Source organism: Panulirus ornatus, chromosome 32 (genome assembly GCF_036320965.1).
Source record: "Panulirus ornatus isolate Po-2019 chromosome 32, ASM3632096v1, whole genome shotgun sequence".
NCBI lineage: Eukaryota > Metazoa > Arthropoda > Malacostraca > Decapoda > Palinuridae > Panulirus > Panulirus ornatus.
In genome coordinates, this window is record NC_092255.1 from 13,390,239 (window position 1) to 13,414,071 (window position 23,833).

The following is a 23,833-nucleotide window of genomic DNA, read 5'->3' on the forward strand; positions in this document are numbered from 1 at the left end:
CGTTTAAAAACGTACAGAAGTATTGTATAAAAGCTTATGGTCTTTGTAGTGAAGTATTCTGATGTGAAAAAGACACAGGCTTATAGGTGGAGGCAAGTATAGAACGTACAGTGGGTACAATAGCAGGGGGTAGGTGGAGGCAAGTATAGAACGTACAGTGGGTACAATAGCAGGGGGTAGGTGGAGGCAAGTATAGAACGTACAGTGGGTACAATAGCAGGGGGTAGGTGGAGGCAAGTATAGAACGTACAGTGGGTACAATAGCAGGGGGTAGGTGGAGGCAAGTATAGAACGTACAGTGGGTACAATAGCAGGGGGTAGGTGGAGGCAAGTATAGAACGTACAGTGGGTACAATAGCAGGGGGTAGGTGGAGGCAAGTATAGAACGTACAGTGGGTACAATAGCAGGGGGTAGGTGGAGGCAAGTATAGAACGTACAGTGGGTACAATAGCAGGGGGTAGGTGGAGGCAAGTATAGAACGTACAGTGGGTACAATAGCAGGGGTAGGTGGAGGCCAGTATAGAACGTACAGTGGGTACAATAGCAGGGGGTAGGTGGAGGCAAGTATAGAACGTACAGTGGGTACAATAGCAGGGGTAGGTGGAGGCAAGTATAGAACGTACAGTGGGTACAATAGCAGGGGTAGGTGGAGGCCAGTATAGAACGTACAGTGGGTACAATAGCAGGGGGTAGGTGGAGGCAAGTATAGAACGTACAGTGGATACAATAGCAGGGGGTAGGTGGAGGCAAGCATAGAACGTACAGTGGATACAATAGCAGGGGGTAGGTGGAGGCAAGTATAGAACGTACAGTGGATACAGTGCATAGACGCAGATTACACTATTGTCCCCTAAGAACACAGCTTATCAAATGTGTGAAAATTTCCTTTCGTGACGGAGGTTCGAGTCATTGACAGGAGTCATCATGGATGCCAAGGTCACAAATCGAATCGAGACGAAGGATAGAGAGGTTGAGAAGTGCCCAGGTCCAGTAATGTAAGGGGTACAGGAAGAACCTCACCTCTCACAAAGGCAGGATGCTGGTAACTGCTGGAGGAAGACAGTGATCCACATTGTGCCGAGCGATGGGCCGCCGAGATAGTCAGGCTCGTGTGTCAATAACACCTCGAGAAGAGACCGTGAAATCGTGATTCTGTTACGCAGTGATCTGGCCAGGGCAGAGCAGGGCAGAGCTGGGAGGCAGGTTTGCATCCGCCATGACCCGTGAGGGATCTAAGGAGAGGGAGGGATGATTCGCCACTGTGCGCTAAGCCAGACACAAATACTCAGACATTATCGCTCGAGGAATTCAAATTAAGTGGTCATGGATTGCTTCTTTGTGAGCATGACACAGCTGATGGTCTAGCAAGACTTGCACTTAGTAAAGGTGATGCTGAAAACAACGTTGAATTGGCAATTAGAAGCCTCAAAACTGCAATTAGAACAGAACTAACTGACGTCTTTGAAGCACGAAGACGAGTTCAGATAAGCACGAGTAGATACATTTTCCCTCACAAGTGAGATGTGTAAAGTCAAACATGTATTATATGGAGGAAGTAATAAGATCAGCAGATTAAATGATGTTGTAACTGCCAGACTATGGCTAGCTACAGGTACTCCTGGCGCTTTGGCCTAAGTGGAGATGTTAACCATGTGAATTATAAAGTTGTGGTCAAAGATTTGGACACAAACTAGAACACTATTGTCTTAGAAAGGGGAAAAAATAGAGCCTTTTAGGGATAGATCTAAACAAACCCTGCCAGAAATGTCACAACACTTTATTGTTAATAACAAGATACCGGAAATTTTAAGTTTGTATCGTCCACTTTTTGTCTCTAGTCGGTCAAACTTACCATATACAACTATGTAATGTATGTACTGAACTACGAACTGTAACATCTTTATGTAATATTAGCCCACTGGGGTCTGACGGTGACCCTCTTTGACCCCTGTCATCCTTTTGCCTTACCGCTCACAGGATGAACATAGGCGGTGCACAACAAATTAGCTGGGGTTACCGGCACGAATCAGTCGCTGAGAACCAGGCAGGAGGAGGAGGAGGAGGAGGAGGATAGGTCTTCAAGACGTGAATGATGGCTGGGCGTCGTGACGTGTGGGAGGGCAGAAGCTGGGAGACCATTGCATGTGATTTGCTCCAGGTGTGATGCCTCCCTCGACACTTGTCAACTGTCTCGTGAAACAGAAGCAGTATACGTTGCTGCTGCTGCTGCTGCTGGTGTTGTTGTCACATTGCTGTTATCTGGTCGGTTTTGCTTTCCAAGGATGTCTCGTTTTCTGCTTGATACCTCTCTCTCTCTCTCTCTCTCTCTCTCTCTCTCTCTCTCTCACACACACACACACAGGTGACTCATCTCATCAGACATCCCTTCCATCATTTACCATCAGATTTACTGACGTGTTCTCATGAGAAGCACTTCTCTCTAAACATTTTTGGGGACGTGCAATCATTATTTTCTTCCCGAACATCTTACCAAGGTGTTCCATGTATATCTACGTCAATATCTTTGATGTTAAGTTGAGCATACCAGCCTCGTCAGCGATGCTAATTTCTCGTCCAAATGATCTTAACATTTGGTTGAACAGAGTGTTGGGATCTCGCTGTGTTTTACATCATCTGAGGCTCGTGGATATAAAGAAATGTGCTCACCACTCCATCACAGTAATTGATTATGTTACTTATCATATTGATTATGTTACTTATTATATTGATTGTTTCCTGTTATATTATGTTACCTATGTTACTTATTATATTGTTACTTATTATGTTACTTATTACATTGTTACTTATTATGTTACTTATCATACTGATCATGTTATTTATTTCACTGATTATGTTACTTATATTGATTATGTTACTTAGTATAGTGATTATGTTACTTAATATATTGATTACATCACTTATTATATTGAATTATATTATTAGATTAGATTTCATTAGTGTTTCATGTTATATTGTATCATATAGTACTGTTTCTGTATCACATTATGTACTGCTGGCCTGGTACTGGTCCATCAATGGCAAAGACATTTCCTATGGTGCTGGTCCACCGCTGGCCCAGACAACCCCGGAGTGCTGGTCCATCGTTGGCCCAGACATCGCTCTAGTGCTGGTCCATCGTGGGCCCAGGCTGGTCCACCGCTAGTCCAGACATCCTCCGGAGTGCTGGTCCAACCCCACCTCTGTCTCCCCCTACTCTCCCTTTGTCCCCTCCTGTTGTCTTCTTCCAATACTTCCATTCTCTCGTCCTCTTCCGTCCTTCCCTTTGCCTTCCTGTTCCTTCCCTTTGTTTCAAGGTCCCCTCCGCCTCCCTCCTTGCCTACCTGTGTCTCCTCCTCCCATTCTCCCTGCCTTCGTTTGTCTCCCTTTCCCCCCTTCCCCTGTGTCTACCCTTCCCTCCTCTTCTTCCCTGTGTCTACCCTTTCCTCCTCTTCTTTCCTGCTTGCTAATACCTCCTCCTCCCTCCCTGTCTACCTGTGTCACCCCTCCCTCCCTACCTACCTACCCATCCGTGTCTCCCCGTCCCTACTCCCCTCCCTCCCTCTCTCCCTCCCTCCCAGCCAGCCCTCTCATCTCCCTCCCTTCGAGCTACCGTCCCATCAGCCTGACCTCAGTTTCAAAACAATGCTTAGAAGCAATGACGAGAGATCACATCGCAGAATCTTCAGATGATAGACTGATGTTAACATTGGATTCTAAAATCCCTCAGACGTTATACTCTTAGATTTCCCACAAAAGAGATTGGCAGAGGATCACATGAGGAGAAAGCTAAAGAGACATAGTTTCTGGCACAATATTGGCTCCTAGATATGAAGCCACACATGGTGTTGTATAGGGCCGCCATCCGACCAGCTTCACGTGACAAGTGGCGTGCCCCCAGGATCAGTGGTGGGGTCCACACATGCCATCCTCCATATCACAACGGTCTGGAGACGAGACTCACCCGTAGAATTTCAGAATTTTCCAATAACGTGGAATTAGGAGACAGACCACAGCCCACGGACCAGGTCTGAAGGGTCGAGACGAATTTAGACTGCCTGCTTCTCTGACTCATCCCGACCCTCCCTCACTGCCTACCTGAGTCTCCCTCCCTGTTTCTATCTCTCCCTCCCTGCCTGTATACCGGTGTCTTGCCCTCCCTCACTGCCTACCTGTATCTACCACTCCTTCCCTGCCAGTCTACCTGAGTCTCCCCTTGCCTCCCCACCCCTCCTCCTCCCCCCTAGTCTCGCCCCACCACCACCATGGCCAGGGGCAGGGACGTGATGCCCAGCCAGGGCCAGGCGGTCGCTTCTCCCGTCCTCCAGCTGGGGATATTTTATCTCCTCGGGATATGGCGGAGGAGGCGGGCGTCGGGGGCATTGTTCTCGAGTTTGCTCACAGGATGTTGTGATTTTGACCGAGTTTTGTGAGGGAAAGAGAGAAGGACGCCTCAAGGGAATGAGGATGTCCCTCCTGCTTTATTATCTTCTCTGTATCCGAAAATGTCTTTAGAGTTTAGCACGCTATCATTATACTCCAGCAGATAACCTGGTCATAGACCATCAGGTCTTGTGTTATCTGGCTTTCCCATGTACTGCCATGAGGGTATACTATTACTGTCCTCCAGCAGATAACCTGGTCATAGACCATCAGGTCTTGTGTTATCTGGCTTTCCCATGTACTGCTCAGAGCCACTGTGTGAGATACGAACATGTATGTACTACAGCAGTACACCCTCAAGATACAGTTATCTGACTAGAAATTCTCGTCCTATAATGACCCATTAATATGCAAGTCCAGGCCTGCTGCCTGTGTGTGTGTGTGTGTGTGTGTGTGTGTGTGTGTGTGTGTGTGTGTGTGTGTATGTGTGAGGAACCAGAACCTCAAAGCCATTTTTCTCTCTTAATTCTCACATTTCATTCGTTATCGTCATCATAAGTTCCCTTAGTGTGTGCGTGTGTGTGTGTGTGTGTGTGTGTGTGTGTGTGTGTGTGTGTGTGTGTGTGTGTGTAATATTCAGAATGATACAAGGGAGTCACAGATTTGTGTGTACGTAAAAGATTAGGGATAATTTGTAAGAAATACTTTATCTTCCCTCTTGATGGTAAGACGCAGTGCAAACGCTTAGAAAATATGAGATGAGTAGGAGACAACACACACCATGAGACCTGTGTACAGAACTGTACACAAGATGAAAGTATTGCGGGAAATCGCTCAGTACGAAGCGACGATCCTCGAACACGACTGTCGTACGACCTTGGGATGTTGATGGCCTAGCCTTTAACCTGACCCTTGAAGGTCATGTGGAAGGGTCGTACCGTCGTGCTCAAGGGTCGTACCCTCGTGCTCATTAGTCGTCCCGTCGTGCTCAAGGATCGTATCGTTGTGCTCAAGGATCGTACCGTCATGCTCAAGGTTCGTACCGTCGTGTTCAAGGGTAGTACCGTCGTGCTCAAGGGTCGTACCGTCGTGTTCAAGGGTAGCATTATCGTGCTCAAGGATCGTATCGACGTGCTCAAGGATCGTACCGTCGTGTTCAAGGGTCGTGCCGTCGTGCTCAGGGATCGTACCGTCGTGTTCAAGGATCGTACCATCGTGCTTAAGGGTTGTAGCGTCGTGCTCAAGGATCGTACCGTCGTGCTCAAGGGTCGTACTGTCGTGTTCAAAGGTCGTACCGTCCTGCTCAAGGATCGTACCGTCGTGTTCAAGGATCGTACCATCGTGCTTAAGGGTTGTAGCGTCATGCTCAAGGATCGTACCGTCGTGTTCAAGGGTAGCACTGTCGTGCTCAAGGATCGTACCTTCGTGTTCAAGGGTCGTACCGTCGTGTTCAAGGGTCGTACTGTCGTGTTCAAGGATCGTACCGTCGTGTTCAAGGGTCATACCGTCGTGTTCAAGGTTTGTACCGTTGTGTTCAAGGGTCGTACCGTCGTGTTGAAGGGTCGTACCGTCGTGTTCAAGGGTCGTAACGTCGTGCCGTACTCTAAGAGATGTGTTATCCAACGCGACCAAGGAGGCTCGTATTCAAGGGTCGTACCGTTGTGATCAATGGTCGTACCGTCGTGTTCAAGGGTCGTACCGTCGTGTTCAAAGGTCGTACCGTCGTGTTCAAGGGTCGTACCGTCGTGTTCAAGGGTCGTACCGTCGTGCTCAAGGATCGCACCGTCGTGTTCAAGGGTCGTACCGTCGTGTTCAAGGGTCGTACCGTCGTGTTCAAGGGTCGTACCGTCGTGTTCAAGGGTCGTAACATCATGCTCAAGGGTCGTACCGTCGTGTTCAAGGGTCGTACCGTCGTGCCTTACCCTAACAGATGTGTTATCCAACGCGACCAAGGAGGCCGAGATGCCCAGAACCAACCAAGATTGCTTTTATTCTTTTTCATGATAGATGAGACGGCACGAGCAACTGAATACCCTAATCAAGGCCATCTCTCTCTCTCTCTCTCTCTCTCTCTCTCTCTCTCTCTCTCTCTCTCTCTCTCTCTCTCTCTCTCTCTCTCTGTATATATATATATATATTTTTTTTTTTTATACTTTGTCGCTGTCTCCCGCGTTTGCGAGGTAGCGCAAGGAAACAGACGAAAGAAATGGCCCAACCCTCCCCCATATACATGTATATACATACGTCCACACACGCAAATATACATACCTACACAGCTTTCCATGGTTTACCCCAGACGCTTCACATGCCTTGATTCAATCCACTGACTGCACGTCAACCCCGGTATACCACATCGCTCCAATTCACTCTATTCCTTGCCCTCCTTTCACCCTCCTGCATGTTCAGGCCCCGATCACACAAAATCTTTTTCACTCCATCTTTCCACCTCCAATTTGGTCTCCCTCTTCTCCTCGTTCCCTCCACCTCCGACACATATATCCTCTTGGTCAATCTTTCCTCACTCATTCTTTCCATGTGACCAAACCATTTCAAAACACCCTCTTCTGCTCTCTCAACCACGCTCTTTTTATTTCCACACATCTCTCTTACCCTTACGTTACTTACTCGATCAAACCACCTCACACCACACATTGTCCTCAAACATCTCATTTCCAGCACATCCATCCTCCTGCGCACAACTCTATCCATAGCCCACGCCTCGCAACCATACAACATTGTTGGAACCACTATTCCTTCAAACATACCCATTTTTGCTTTCCGAGATAATGTTCTCGACTTCCACACATTCTTCAAGGCTCCCAGAATTTTCGCCCCCTCCCCCACCCTATGATCCACTTCCGCTTCCATGTTTCCATCCGCTGCCAGATCCACTCCCAGATATCTAAAACACTTCACTTCCTCCAGTTTTTCTCCATTCAAACTCACCTCCCAATTGACTTGACCCTCAACCCTACTGTACCTAATAACCTTGCTCTTATTCACATTTACTCTTAACTTTCTTCTTTCACACACTTTACCAAACTCAGTCACCAGCTTCTGCAGTTTCTCACATGAATCAGCCACCAGCGCTGTATCATCAGCGAACAACAACTGACTCACTTCCCAAGCTCTCTCATCCCCAACAGACTTCATCCTTGCCCCTCTTTCCAAAACTCTTGCATTCACCTCCCTAACAACCCCATCCATAAACAAATTAAACAACCATGGAGACATCACACACCCCTGCCGCAAACCTACATTCACTGAGAACCAATCACTTTCCTCTCTTCCTACACGTACACATGCCTTACATCCTCGATAAAAACTTTTCACTGCTTCTAACAACTTGCCTCCCACACCATATATTCTTAATACCTTCCACAGAGCATCTCTATCAACTCTATCATATGCCTTCTCCAGATCCATAAATGCTACATACAAATCCATTTGCTTTTCTAAGTATTTCTCACATACATTCTTCAAAGCAAACACCTGATCCACACATCCTCTACCACTTCTGAAACCACACTGCTCTTCCCCAATCTGATGCTCTGTACATGCCTTCACCCTCTCAATCAATACCCTCCCATACAATTTGCCAGGAATACTCAACAAACTTATACCTCTGTAATTTGAGCACTCACTCTTATCCCCTTTGCCTTTGTACAATGGCACTATGCACGCATTCCGCCAATCCTGAGGCACCTCACCATGAGTCATACATACATTAAATAACCTTACCAACCAGTCAACAATACAGTCACCCCCTTTTTTAATAAATTCCATATATATATATATATATATATATATATATATATATATATATATATATATATATATATATATATATATATATATTCTTTTCTTTCATACTATTCGCCATTTCCCGCGTCAGCGAGGTGGCGTTAAGAACAGAGGACTGGGCCTCTGAGGAAACATCCTCATCCAGCCCCCTTCTCTGTTCCTTCCTTTGGAAAAAAAAAAAAATCACAATTGAGCGCGTGATCAAGTGAATTCCTTCTAAACGATGGGGAAATAAGACACGATAAGTTCCCAAGTGCATTTTCGTGTAATAATCACATCATCAGGGGAGACACAAGAGAGAAATATAGCAGTCAGTTGATATACAACGAAGAGACGTAGTTAGGACGCCATTTGGCAAACAAGCATCCAAGCTGCGTCTCTTCTTTGGCAAAGTGCCCAATTTATCGACTCGCTTCGACGGAAGGACTGACTGCTGCAACCAGGATTCGAACCATGGAGGTTCCTATATTTATTTTCACACCTCACAGTTCCGTGTTTGTCCGTATTTACGAATTGCGTCACTGACCAAACCCTTAAGGATCACGTCAAAGGTCAGGCCAATTAGAGGTAAGGGTCGTACGGCCTTACTAGATATTGTCCCTATACCTAACCGTCAATACTCTATGACCATCGTGTGCGACTCGATGCTTCTCTGTTTTCGTAAAGGAAAGCCATCCAATTTCAGATCTAATTCCGAGAAGTTTGCCGGTGACGTAGGTTGTTGTAGCCGGTGTGGACAGTTTCTGCAAGTTGTTACGGTCGTTATCGTGTTGGCTGTGGTCGTTTTCCACTTGGTGTTTTGGTGGTCCATGGATCATTATAGTTGATGTATGTTTTGATTTAGCGGGGCCCACACGAGTTGATAGGGTCCAATACACAGACACAGACACACACACACACACACACACACACACATATATATATATATATATATATATATATATATATATATATATATATATATATATATATATATATATATATATATATGTGTGTGTGTGTGTGTGTGTGTGTGTGTGTGTGTGTGTACTTTCATGTGTTCTGCTGTGGTATGTTATGGGGTTTGTTCTGTCTTGTTCTCATGGGTGGTGTTGCGGAAGCCTCATAAGTGTTCTCTCATTTGGGTTTCGATCAGTCATGTTCTCAAGGTAGGTGATGCGATAGCAGCTGTGTTCTCTAGTTACTCAGGATTAAACACCTCGTCCACTGCAAGTTCTTAGTGCTACTTTAGAGAGAGACATTGCTACAAGGAAAACCATAGGACATTAGGAGCCAAATCATGGCCTTCATGTTATAGCCTTGCGAGAGCAACATGATGTTCTTAAAAACCTATAAGAATATGTAGTATATATATATATAGTACATATAGTCATGATATAGACAGTGTTCCCACATCCTTCATGGCCTTTCAAACTAAAGCCATGAATTGTGTTCGTCCAGCCCAGCTGTCGTGATGTTTTCATGGGAACTTAGAATTCCACTTTTGGCTTACCATACAAGATGGATCAGTCTTTAGTTATGGTAGGGTGCAACACTAAGTGTTTAGTATTGAGACACAACACTCTCTTTAGTAATGGGGTACAACACTGTGTCTTTAGTAATGGGATACATCACTTTGTCTGTAGTGATGGGGTACAATACAGTGTCATTAGGAATGGGTATAACACTGTGTCATTAGTAATGGGGTATGATATTGTGTCATTAGTCTTGGGGTACAACACAGTGTCTTTAGGTATAACACTGTCTTGCAGTAATAGCGTAATACAATGTGCCTTTTGTAATGTGGTACAAGAGTGTGTTCTATGGTAATAGGGCACAGCACTCTCTTGATAATGGGGTACACCATTTTTGCCTTAAGTAAGGTATAATGGGGTACAACACTTGGTCTTAAGTAAGGTATAATGGGGTATACAACACTGTAAGTAGCGGGTTATAACAGTATGTGTAACATGGGTTCGTTTTCTTCCGCTGAGAGACTGGTCTTGCGTCCAACACAGCTGATACGCGTCACCACACATTTGCGCTCCGATAATGTGCTGGATTCTGATGTGCCTTGTGCGCACTCGCCTCCCTCAGGGGTACGTGACGGCTGCCCCCTGGGGTCAAACTGGGTCACTGGTCAGCTCTAGGGTCATTATAGTGTCACTGATTCTCTCAGAATATGGGCCACAGGTTGACACAGTTAATCTCTATAAGGAGTTCTGTATCTCTATATATCTATAGCTCTATATCTCCCTGTGTGGGGTGGTACAGTCACTTCTGTGCCTCAGTGTTAACTGTGTCACAGTGGGCTAAACTGGTTTGGTTCTGGTTAGAATGGATGATTTGCTTCAGCCGTGTGGTTAGGTTCGGATCTTTGCTGGTGTTTGGCTCATAGATGGTCACATAGGGACTTTGAGGTCATTCGAGGTCATTGGCCAGGGTCGAAGGTTACTGTAATGGGCCGGTAGTTCGCTATAGGATCGCCATGGGTCAGTAGTTGGTTGTGGGTGGGTCAGTGGCTGACCCGAGGGTCATGATAGGTGAGTGAACGGTTCTAGGGGTCACGATAGGCCAGTGGCTGGCTCTAGGGTCACTATAGGTCAGTGGCTGGCTAAGGGGTCACGATAGGTCAGTGGCTGACTCTGGGGGTCACGATAGGTCAGTAGCTGACTCTGGGGGTCACGCTAAGTCAGTGGTTGGCTTCGGGGGTCACGATAGGTCAGTGGCTGACTGTAGGGTCACGATAGGTCAGTGACTGGCTCTAGGGTCACGATAAGTCATTAGCTGACTTTGGGGGTCACGATAGGTCAGTGGCTGGCTCTGGGGGTCACAGTAAGTCAGTGGCTGGCCCTGGGGTCACAGCAGGTCGGCGGCCGCCAGCACTGGGGTCATAACAGGTCGGCGGCCGCCGGTTGTGAGGTCATAGCACTAACCAGGAAGGTGCGGGAGGTCACAGCGAACGCTCACGAAGCCGTCATGACGCAGCGGTGGAGCAGGTGGGTCCTTACCTCCAACAAGACGAGGCTCACAATGTGCCTGGCCAACATGATGTGAAGCTTAGTTGGTATATATGTACACACTGTGGTTGTGTGGTGGTAATAGTGGGTACGAGTGTATGTGAGAGAGAGAGAGAGAGAGAGAGAGAGAGAGAGAGAGAGAGAGAGAGAGAGAGAGAGAGAGGAGAGAGATGAGGCTCGAATTGTGCTTTGATATCATGATATGCTATGAAAGTTAGTATGATGTACGTACACACTGTGGTGGTAATGGGGGAAAGAGAGGGTACGAGCGGAGAGAGAGAGAGAGAGGGAGAGAGAGAGAGAGAGGGAGAGAGAGAGAGAGAGAGAGAGAGAGAGAGAGAGAGAGAGAGAGAGAGAGAGAGAGAGGACCCGCGTAAGAAGCCCTAATGCAATCTACTCACTCTGACCCCCCCCCCCCCGCCCCCTCCAGCACCACCAGCGAGCCTGTGTCATCATCCCCCGCTGGTCTGTGTCTGGGGTCAGTTTTTGCCGGTGTCGGCAACGAATTGATCGTGTCGGCCGCGGTCACTCCTGCCGTCGGTAGCGTCAGGGGATTACAGAGGTCGCAGAGGGTCTCCGTCAGACACCCCAGTTGGCCACAGAGGTCGCAAAGGGTTTCTGTCGCAGGGGGTTTCCGTTAGACACCCCAGTTAGCTACAGAGGTCGCAGGTCTCCGTCAGACACCCCAGCTTGCCACAGAGGTCGCAAAGGGCCTCCGTCAGACACCCTGGTTGGCCACAAAGGTCGCAAAGGGTCTCTAACAGACTCCCTGGTTGAGGTCGCAAAGGGTCTCCGTCAAACACCCCGGTTGGCCACAAAGGTCGCAAAGGGTCTCTAACAGACTCCCTGGTTGAGGTCGCAAAGGGCCTCCGTCAGACACCCTGGTTGGCCACAGAGGTCGCAGAGGGCCTCCGTCAGACACCCTGGTTGGCCACAGAAGTCGCAGAGGGCCCCCGTCAGACACCCTGGTTGGCCACAGAGGTCGCAGAGGGCCTCCGTCAGACACCCTGGTTGGCCACAGAGGTCGCAGAGGGCCTCCGTCAGACACCCTGGTTGGCCACAGAGGTCGCAGAGGGCCTCCGTCAGACACCCCGGCTTGCCACACACAAAATTAGTTACTTCAATGCAGTAACTCGCATTCTTATCTTTTTTCCTTAGAATCATCTGTTCCTTTGTACTGTGAACCAGAGGTGGATACAGTGGTGATATAAGATTAACAACGTCTCAAAAAACGTAGGAATCTTTTCTTCTTCACGAGCAGAGACATTATCTAGACGTCTGCAGCTGTGTCTCGCTCCGTGTCTCGGTCATATCATGCGCAGTCTCCCGCGAGAGATCATTGTGAGCATCAGTCACTTCACATGGCTCTGCATGACGTACCACCTCAGCTCGGACCTCTCGTCGATTCCACGAAGGTCTTTTCAACAGACCTATAATAATCTGCAGGCCTTTTATCTCCCATTCAGACACACAGGGGGAGCCCTGGAAATGTATATGATTACCCATATCTCTAGGTTTAATCCCCTCACTGGAAAGTAATCACCGTTGTAATCACTGGCCGTAAGTAGATAATGGCCCGTTTCAGCGACCACCCCCCCCTCCCCCCCGCCCCTCCCTCCCTCCTTGACTGGGTTGTTGGCATTTGTCCATTTGGCCAGCCATCTCAGGACGGGGGTCCCTGGGACTGCCTCTTACCCCGGGAAACGTGACTCGTCCAGGTGGTAAAGAGTGAATACCTCAGCGGCTGTCCACCACGGAGGCGGCAGCCAGCCAGACCAGCCCTGCTCCTCCCTATATAGTGAGGCGGAATCACGACTTGGCCATTTCTCTTTTTCTGTTTTACGATTATCCGTTTTATGAGCTAATAAAGCGTGAAGATGGAGGTGCCGTTCATTCTGACGTACAGAGTTGGTTAGCTCGTAGACACACACACACACACACACACACACACACACACACACACACACACACACACACACACAGCATAAAAGAAAATTTGATGAAAGTGTAGACGTAAAAGAACGAAAGAAAGAAGGTGCTGGAAGGCATGAAATCATTATCGAGAGAGCAAGAAACAGATGGATGATTGAGAGAGAGAGAGAGGAGGGAGGGAGGGGTTGAGAGAGAGATTAACAGAGGGACCAGAATCATCATAAACAGTAAGAGACTTGAGAGAGAGAGAGAGAGAGAGAGAGAGAGAGAGAGAGAGAGAGAGAGAGAGAGAGAGAGAGAGAGAAGGAGTGAGTTTACCTTCACAGTAAAGTGGGATTTAAACATCTAGCGGGAGGAAGGTCAATTTAGATGCTATATACTGGGGGAAACGCACGAGTTACGAAGACTTCATAATTACTGTGAGTGTAGCCTCCTGCACGAGAGGTGCCACCTCCTGACGGTAAATAGTGAGGGTTGGGATAAACTGATGCACAAAGGCGAGCCCTGGGGTGTGGAGGAGAGGTTGACATAATGGGTTACATTGTATAGTAAAAGACCTATAATCCGGCATCTGCCGGATTATAGGTAGTGCTGGATATTATTAGAGTATTCCGATTACTTGAACCTGTGTATTGTACTGGTTGAAAACACTGACACTTTGTTAATGTTCCGAAATGCTGTTTTTCTGTAATTACCTATGATAACAGTTATATTCTGTGGTAAATCCCGACAAGAGCACACGAACTGCAGAGAAAAATACATAGATGAAAGTATTTGTGATAAATGCGCTCAGTGATGTAATGTCCAGGTGAGAGCTGGCAAGTTTCATGATTATGATCTGAACATTGACGTACTGACCTGAAAGTGCTGAACGCTGTGCCAAGCGTTACGCTGGAGAGGTTCAGGAAGACAGTCTGCGTGTAAAGGTGAAATCGGTTAAGCATGTTGGCCTCCATATGGAGCATAATGAAGCAGGGATGGAACTCCTTAGAATCTGATCAGGAAAACCTGCCATGAACACACCAGGAGGCGGACTGACACATCATTAAAATCACATCTCATTTTCATCTACATATGGAAAAATAGACAAACCTGTAGGTTGATTAAGACGCTGTGTGCAGTTTGATGTTTTATAAGACAGTCTTCATGATTAGATGAGTTGAGGATTGGCCAGTATCAAGTGCTGTCTCCTCCTCATCCTCCAACTCCCTCCGGCGAAAAACAGCCGACAGGCCAGTGTGGGCAGTGTGGGCACAGGAGGCGTCAACTGTGGTGGCATCACCCGGGGGAAGCGTTCACGCTGGATGAGGAGGAAGTGGTGGAAGCAGGCGAGAACCTTACCACCACCAGGAGCAGCTACGAGAGAGGCAACAATATCAAACTGGATAACTTGTGTGGTGAACCCAGCAGACTGAGGTGGTGAATTTCACAAGCTGAACACACACACACACGGGATATGTTATAGGCGGATCTGTGAGGTGTGCAAAGAGGCAGTCAGTGGACAGATGTGTGAAGAGGGAGCAGGGTAGAAGGGGTAGAGATTATCATGTGTGGCTACAGATGGTTTCAGAAGGTAAAGAAAGCATGGAGCAGTTACAGAAGAAGACACCACTACATTTTGGTTTTAAGATACAAGAAGACAAGGAATAGATATACCAGAATGAGTGGAGTAAAAGCAGAAAAACTACGAAGAAGACGTTGTGGAGAAGCTCATAACGTTGGAAGAAATTATCATAGATACTTAAAGGGCAAAGTTTCAGTCATACACTTGATTAAAGGAAGGAATAACTGCTTGGAGTGGAGAATGAAACTGAATTACGATCTGCTCAGTGTATTTATTACTGAAGGTGTGCATCTCGCCAGCACTACCTGTCTGGGATGTGAGTGCGGCCAGGTGAGACATCGAACTCATCAGATGAACTCTGAATAGTCCGGTGATGGAAAGAAAGCCATACAAGTTATTATGACTTTGATGATATCTCGACCAAGGCGTTGAATGATTGTGCGTGATCCTTCGGCGAGATACTAGAAAAGATATTCCTTTCAAAATCACGTGATGAAATGTTCCGGCACAAGGGAGTGGAGGAAAGCAAAAATTTCATTAGCTTTAAAGGACAGAATAGAAATCGCGCTAAGCCATACGCCGCTATCACTAATAAATGCACTCTGTATAGTGACATAAAACATTACGAGGGAAGAATCGGATAGCAAGAAAATCTTGTGTAAGGCAATACTGTTCAAGTTTTGGGTGAAAACCTCATCCAGTGCCAGACTTCTGGACTTTTGTCACAAAGTAAGTTACAGTCTATCTATGACAGGAGAATCCGTGATCTATAGGACCTCAGGGGCCAAAAGAAACCAGACGCCCCTTTCATAGGAATGTCTGAAGTAACTATAATTTCAGGCAGGAGTCGTCGACCATAAGTAATTACTGGTGTCCCAAAGGGACTGCTTCTGGTTCTGCCTTTATTTGTTATGTGAGTAAATGACTTGCATGAGGGGATTGACTCATACCCGAACATATTTGCAGATGATGCCTTGCTTATGGGAGAAATAAATAGAAAAATCCAATAATTCTACATGAATAATAGGACAGAGTTCATCACTGCTCAGTTGCACTACACGTGAGACTCACCCCCAACAAGTATAAAGTGTTGAGGTTGGGAAGCAACAGAATATAGGCCTGTGACTAACCACCACCTTGCAGGAAGTAGAGCAGAGGGAGCCACCAGCGAGAGGAGTGTTTACTATAGACGTACATTATGCCTGGCTCGTCACTACATGACTGTGTTACACAGGATGTGAACCAATCAAGCTATATCTTGGCCCGTGTCAAAACCGCCTTGTTTTACCTGGTTAACGATCATCGGATAGATAATATCGTCGTACTTCTTTTACCCAAATTAGAACGTACATCATCAATTTGGTCTCCCCAGTTGAAGTAGATTGATAAAGAGTCCAAGTAATGGGTGAGAAATATTGCACTGAAGGGAAGGGATCTTGAGTTATGAGGAGAATGTAGGAGCGCCATAGTTAAACCATTGGAGACAGGAGTCCAGGGCAAGATATGAAGGAATATTTCATCTCCAGTAGATTCGATGAGGCTGGTCATGAGGCAGTACTGTGACCCCAGGAACGACCGATTAGTTACAGGGAACGAACGAAGGAGAATGAGAGGCGGGAGGCAATATGTTAGTGGAGTAAAGAAGAGGCGAACTGAGTGATAAACGAAGACAGAAATGAGAGGCAAAATGATTGGTTCCCACCTCAGTACGACTCTCTCTCTCTCTCTCTCTCTCTCTCTCTCTCTCTCTCTCTCTCTCTCTCTCTCTCTCTCTCTCTCTCTCTCTCTCTCTTCTTCCCCGTTCATAAGAATTAGTTATTACACTTTCCCACATACACACATACACACCGTCTCCTTTCTGTAGTGGTTAGTGTAAGTGACCTTGAGTCAGCAGGAGCCAGCTCGGGGTCTGGCCTGCTCGGGGTCTTCACCATCGACATTATTGATGCGTGGAATAAGCTCCCAGAAAATGGCGTTCAGAGCAACACCCTTGCTGTCTTCAGAAGTAGGCTTGATCATCGCTTGTCACTCTCCGATATTGAATAATTCATTTAATCAGTCATCATAACACAGTGGTATATCATGCTACCTTCTCACCCACTGATCTCTCCCTGGCCAAGCTACAGTAACATACCAACACTGATTAACCCATGTCACCTGCTTTGACGGAGTAAGTAATCATTACTGTATCACTGTGCAACAGCAGGAATAATAGACATAATAAGAGGCTGGAGCTCAAGTTTATCCTTAGTATTGTCTTTATAACAAAAGATGAAAGGATACACGTCATTACTGATGGGATACATAATTAATTCATATTCGTAACATATTCTACCTTATGACTTTCCTATAAAGGTTTCCTTCTAGCATATTAATCCTGCAAGGTATTTTTTCCTACTTGTTTTACGACCTGTGTGTTGCCGGAGGGAGTGGAGGGTGGTGGAAAGCCTTTGTTTTACCATGCTTTTCTTCTACTGGTTTTTAAGGAGCAGCACCTTGCTTAGACCTTGGGTCTGTGTGGTCTGTGTATCTGTGTCTATGTAACTCTAATCTAGGGCGTGGCAGTCGGCCTATACCCAACCCAGGTGTTCATCTTCCCCTCGAGTCTGGTTCTTAAATAGGTGTGTGAGTGTTTCATATACAGACTAGGGTTTTAGACATGATACATATATAAAAGGTTAAGCGACCGCACAACACAAGTGTCAAACTCTCTCCCCGTAACACAATTATTCATGACAGACTCCTACATCCTACGCCTGCTATTTGTATTTGTTTCACACAACCTTTGACTACATTTAATTCAGGAAATCGTAAACATTATTATTGTCATTATTATTATTATCATTATTATTATTATCATCATTATTGTTGTTATTATTATCATTATTATTATTATTATTATTGTTATTATTACAAAAAAGAAAATACAAGAGAAAAAGAACTTTGCTACGTTGGCTTACGTGCTTAGTCAGCTAAGCGGCCATCTTGGTTGTTTACTAACACGGGAAGCGGTGTGTCTGGTAGCCTTGGGCGACGTGCTGTGTGAGGTGGTGTGTGTGTGTGTGTGTGTGTGTCCCTTGCTCTGCAAAATTTCTCTGCTGATGTGTTGAGCATCTGTGTAATTACCTGGTTGTATTTACCAGTTTGTATAGTATGGGAGGATGTAATGCATTAGCACTGGCCCCATGTACGTGTTTGAATGCAAAGGCCATAGTCTTAGATAATCTTGAATCTCACAGTCTTATGTTTGATCTGCAGTATGGCTGCCGTAAGGCGAGATCCACTGGTGATATTAATTCCTATCTTACTAATGTCTGGTCATCGTATGTTGTTGTCCTTGACATATCCAAAGCTTTTGACAGGGTGTGGCATCGGGGTCTCATCTCTAAGCTCCCCTCTTTTGGCTTCCCTCCTCCATTTTGCTTCCTCATATCTAGCTTCCTCTCCGGCCGATCTATCTCCGTCGCTGTTGATGGATCAGCCTCTCCCCCTTTCTCTATCAACAGCGGTGTCCTACAAGACTCTGTCCTGTCTCCTTAACTTTTTCTCCTATTTATCAATGATTTCCTTTTTTCCCACAAATATCTAAATGCACACATACAATTACTGTATAATCCACTTTTTTTGGAATATAGCTAAGTTTACCTATAAGAATATGAGTATCCTCTTTAGATGTCGAAATTTGTTTTCTTCTGAACAGTTGCTCCGTTTGTGGAAAGGATTGATACGTCCTTGTATATGGAGTACTGGGATGGTTCTTGCTCTGCAACTTGACAGAGTTGCGTTGAAATCATTCCGAGTATAGAAATTCTAATTTCAAAACGTGACCCGTTTTCCCTACGCCGTAGACGTGTAGAATTATGCCGCAGTAAAGGTTCAGTTTCCCTCTTCTGTAGGTATTACTTTGGTTTTTGCTCCCGAGAGCTGGCTGTCTGTGTGCCCCCACCGTTACTTAACACCACGCGTTACTCGGTAATCTGCCGTGTCACATGATTACTGTCAGACTGTTTGCAACTTAAGGGTGGGCCGTTTTGATAACTGTTTCTTTACATCCACGTCGAAGCCTTGGATCTCTTTACCCTCTCATGGCACATTAAAGGAAGAAAAAGAAAAAAAAGATGGTATTTCACTTCCTCCAAAACTCGTGAATACTTTCGCATGCCTCTCTTTCTTCCCCTACCTCTGCTTCAGTTAAGGCCCGTCCCTGATGTGGACTTATGGCCATGAGTGGAGCCTCCAACGTATCAGAAATAAATGCGTGGAGAGTGTGTATGGTCTTGAACACCTGAAGAGGGCGTTCAAGATTTTTTAAGTCGGTGGCCATGTCTTGACGTTGACGGCTTTAATAACCCTTGGTAGTTGACGACCATCCAACATACCCTCTGTGTGTGTGTTTGTGTGTGTGTGTGACCAGTTTTCGTCATGCGCTGAATATCTGTTGGTCATTTGAGTTCTTCCGTCGTACGTTGGTACGATCCTTGAGTACCACTTCGTTACGACCCTTTGCTGCAATGGCTTGACCTTTGACCTGATCCAAAACTTGCGCCATGAAAGACCACATCTGAACCCTTTTATCTTTCTGTGATGATAATGAAACCTGTTAGTTTAACAGCAACTCCATAAATGAAGGTATACATCATAATGCCAATATCAGACAAGTATTACATAATGAATAACTTCCATCTTGAGCTAAGACTTGAGAATTATTCATAAACATTTGAGAAATACTTTGGTGAATAATTCCTGTGTTGCAACCATTTTGTACAAATCTTTGCTTAATGTAAATTTCTATTATTTTTACAGGGGGTGAAGTGATGTGTTTCCTTGTCTTGTGAATAGTCGCGAAGTGTACGTCTTTATTGTTGAAGTAACACCAGTGTGCGTGATTGCTGCCGTGATGGCAGAAGTGGACATTATACAGTGATGAGCTCAAAAGACTCGCCCAAGTGTCGAAACTATGACTCGCTGTGAAGAGTCACCCAGGTTCCATTCGGGGTTTGAAACACTGGCTCGTTGACAAGAGCCTCTGGGGTTCGACTCGGACTTTGAAACTATTAATTGCTACACTGTGCCACCCATGGTCGACTCAGGCTTCGAACAACGTGGTTCGCTGACAAGAGTCGACCAGATTCGATTCGGGCTTCGAAACTGTGGCGTGATGAACTACATTAACTTTCGGTAAGTACAACATTCGTTTATCTTTTATACTTGATGTATAATTTGTAGAGTTACATTGGGAAGTTATCAGGAAAGGAATCTTTTTTATTCTGTTGATTACATTACCAATCGTATAAGACGTCCAGGGGATCTGTGGTCATAGCTTATATATCAAGACGTGCTTTTCGCAAGGGTTCGAAGTCGCTCGACCCCTCGTTCCATTTTGCACTCCCGTCCAGCTTCTGGGGGGGGGGGGGGGGGGGGGGGGGGTCGACAACCTTGTTCGTTTCAGAGGAAAGACGGAACACTCGGGTGTTGTAAACACTTCCTCATGGTAACTCGAGGGAGGGGGGCAAAAGACGATAATCATGGGAAAAGAAAAAATATCTTGTCATCAGGGAAGGTCGACATTAGACGTACTCAGCCACTACGGACGCGGTGAACGACGAGGGTTTGGTCTGCTGAGGTTGAGAGAGACGAGGGATTTAGACGTGTACGACCAACTCACTCCCTGTTGTATACAAGTGGCTAACTATACATGAATGATTCATCTGTTCTCTCTTGGCTACACACACACACACACACACACACACACACACACGTATTCTGGGTAAATATTAACATCATAATCGCATGTGGATATGTTGACACATCGTCACTTTCTCTTAAGAGGTGAATAAACTCTTGAGAAAAGTAGGGATGGGACCCAGGTCATGTCCCTGGTATAAAATCAGGAAGTGTACGAGACATGGAAGGTTCAATGCCTGGCTTCGTAACGTTGGCCAAGTCTAAGTTCATACACCTTGCAGTGTGACTCCGTCAGCAGGGTAATGCTGTGATCATCATCTGTTTGTGATGACGTATTGGTACAGGACGGTGAGGGAGTTCCTCACTCGTGGATTCTGTTTTTTAAACTTTATCATTCTTGTTGTTGTCATACAACTTTTTAATTCCTGTATACTGTGTATATTTATAGTCACGTGTGATGACTGTTTGTGTGTTACTGGGAGAGAGTTTTACAATCGTGTTCTTCCGTCTCTTTGCCTTGTGTGTGTATATATATATATATATATATATATATATATATATATATATATATATATATATATATATATATATATATTTCCTTTCCATAGTCAGACGTTGAACCATTATGTGACATTCATTTTTTCATTTCATTTCAAGCTAGAAGTTTCAGTTTTCTAAATTGTTTCTTACATTTTTTAACATGTATATATATGTATGTGTGTGTGTGTGTGTATATGTGCGTGTGTGTGTGTATGTGGGTGTATGTGTATATATATATGTATATTATCCCTGGGGATAGGGGTGAAAGAATACTTCCCACGCATTCCTCGCGTGTCGTAGAAAGCGACTAGAGGGGACGGGAGCGGGGGGCCAGAAATCCTCCCCTCCTTGTATTTTTTTAACTTTCTAAAATGGGAAACAGAAGAAGGAGTCACGCGGGGAGTGCTCACCCTCCTCGAAGGCTCAGATTGGGGTGCCTAAATGTGTGTGGATGTAACCAAGATGTGAAAAAAGGAGAGATAGGTAGTATGTTTGAGGAAAGGAACCTGGATGTTTTGGCTCTGAGTGAAACGAAGCTCAAGGGTAAAGGGGAAGAGTGGTTTGGGAATGTCTTGGGAGTAAAGTCAGGGGTTAGTGAGAGGACAAGAGCAAGGGAAGGAGTAGCAGTACTCCTGAAACAGGAGTTGTGGAAGTATGTGATAGAATGTAAGAAAGTAAATTCTCGATTAATATGGGTAAAACTGAAAGTTGATGGAGAGAGATGGGTGATTATTGGTGCATATGCACCTGGGCATGAGAAGAAAGATCATGAGAGGCAAGTGTTTTGGGAGCAGCTGAATGAGTGTGTTAGTGGTTTTGATGCACGAGACCGGGTTATAGTGTTGGGTGATTTAAATGCAAAGGTGAGTAATGTGGCAGTTGAGGGAATAATTGGTATACATGGGGTGTTCAGTGTTGTAAATGGAAATGGTGAAGAGCTTGTAGATTTATGTGCTGAAAAAGGACTGATGATTGGGAATACCTGGTTTAAAAAGCGAGATATACGTAAGTATACGTATGTAAGTAGGAGAGATGGCCAGAGAGCGTTATTGGATTACGTGATAATTGACAGGCGCGCGAAAGAGAGACTTTTGGATGTTAATGTGCTGAGAGGTGCAACTGGAGGGATGTCTGATCATTATCTTGTGGAGGCTAAGGTGAAGATTTGTATGGGTTTTCAGAAAAGAAGAGTGAATGTTGGGGTGAAGAGGGTGGTGAGAGTAAGTGAGCTTGGGAAGGAGACTTGTGTGAGGAAGTACCAGGAGAGACTGAGTACAGAATGGAAAAAGGTGAGAACAATGGAAGTAAGGGGAGTGGGGGAGGAATGGGATGTATTTAGGGAATCAGTGATGGATTGCGCAAAAGATGCTTGTGGCATGAGAAGAGTGGGAGGTGGGTTGATTAGAAAGGGTAGTGAGTGGTGGGATGAAGAAGTAAGAGTATTAGTGAAAGAGAAGAGAGAGGCATTTGGACGATTTTTGCAGGGAAAAAATGAAATTGAGTGGGAGACGTATAAAAGAAAGAGACAGGAGGTCAAGAGAAAGGTGCAAGAGGTGAAAAAAAGGGCAAATGAGAGTTGGGGTGAGAGAGTATCATTAAATTTTAGGGAGAATAAAAAGATGTTCTGGAAGGAGGTAAATAAAGTGCGTAAGACAAGGGAGCAAATGGGAACTTCAGTGAAGGGCGCAAATGGGGAGGTGATAACAAGTAGTGGTGATGTGAGAAGGAGATGGAGTGAGTATTTTGAAGGTTTGTTGAATGTGTTTGATGATAGAGTGGCAGATATAGGGTGTTTTGGTCGAGGTGGTGTGCAAAGTGAGAGGGTTAGGGAAAATGAGTTGGTAAACAGAGAAGAGGTAGTAAAAGCTTTGCGGAAGATGAAAGCCGGCAAGGCAGCAGGTTTGGATGGTATTGCAGTGGAATCTATTAAAAAAGGGGGTGACTGTATTGTTCACTGGTTGGTAAGGTTATGTAATGTATGTATGACTCATGGTGAGGTGCCTGAGGATTGGCGGAATGCGTGCATAGTGCCATTGTACAAAGGCAAAGGGGATAAGAGTGAGTGCTCAAATTACAGAGGTATAAGTTTGTTGAGTATTCCTGGTAAATTATATGGGAGGGTATTGATTGAGAGGGTGAAGGCATGTACAGAGCATCAGATTGGGGAAGAGCAGTGTGGTTTCAGAAGTGGTAGAGGATGTGTGGATCAGGTGTTTGCTTTGAAGAATGTATGTGAGAAATACTTAGAAAAGCAAATGGATTTGTATGTAGCATTTATGGATCTGGAGAAGGCATATGATAGAGTTGATAGAGATGCTCTGTGGAAGGTATTAAGAATATATGGTGTGAGAGGCAAGTTGTTAGAAGCAGTGAAAAGTTTTTATCGAGGATGTAAGGCATGTGTACGTGTAGGAAGAGAGGAAAGTGATTGGTTCTCAGTGAATGTAGGTTTGCGGCAGGGGTGTGTGATGTCTCCATGGTTGTTTAATTTGTTTATTGATGGGGTTGTTAGGGAGGTAAATGCAAGAGTTTTGGAAAGAGGGGCAAGTATGAAGTCTGTTGGGGATGAGAGAGCTTGGGAAGTGAGTCAGTTGTTGTTCGCTGATGATACAGCGCTGGTGGCTGATTCATGTGAGAAACTGCAGAAGCTGGTGACTGAGTTTGGTAAAGCGTGTGAAAGAAGAAAGTTAAGAGTAAATGTGAATAAGAGCAAGGTTATTAGGTACAGTAGGGTTGAGGGTCAATTCAATTGGGAGGTGAGTTTGAATGGAGAAAAACTGGAGGAAGTGAAGTGTTTTAGATATCTGGGAGTGGATCTGGCAGCGGATGGAACCATGGAAGCGGAAGTGGATCATAGGGTGGGGGAGGAGGCGAAAATTCTGGGAGCCTTGAAGAATGTGTGGAAGTCGAGAACATTATCTCGGAAAG

The 23,833-nt window shown here is 45.5% G+C and overlaps 1 protein-coding gene across 1 annotated transcript in view; it reads left to right on the forward strand.

The window, feature by feature from the left end:
• Positions 1–23,833, forward strand: part of LOC139759053 (uncharacterized) — a 422,614-nt gene that overhangs the window by 57,548 nt on the left and 341,233 nt on the right. The window contains exon 3 of the mRNA XM_071680968.1: positions 19,484–19,858. Within this exon, the coding sequence (XP_071537069.1) occupies positions 19,758–19,858 (101 nt within the window). The 5' untranslated portion in view covers positions 19,484–19,757. The remainder of the gene's footprint in view (positions 1–19,483; positions 19,859–23,833) is intronic.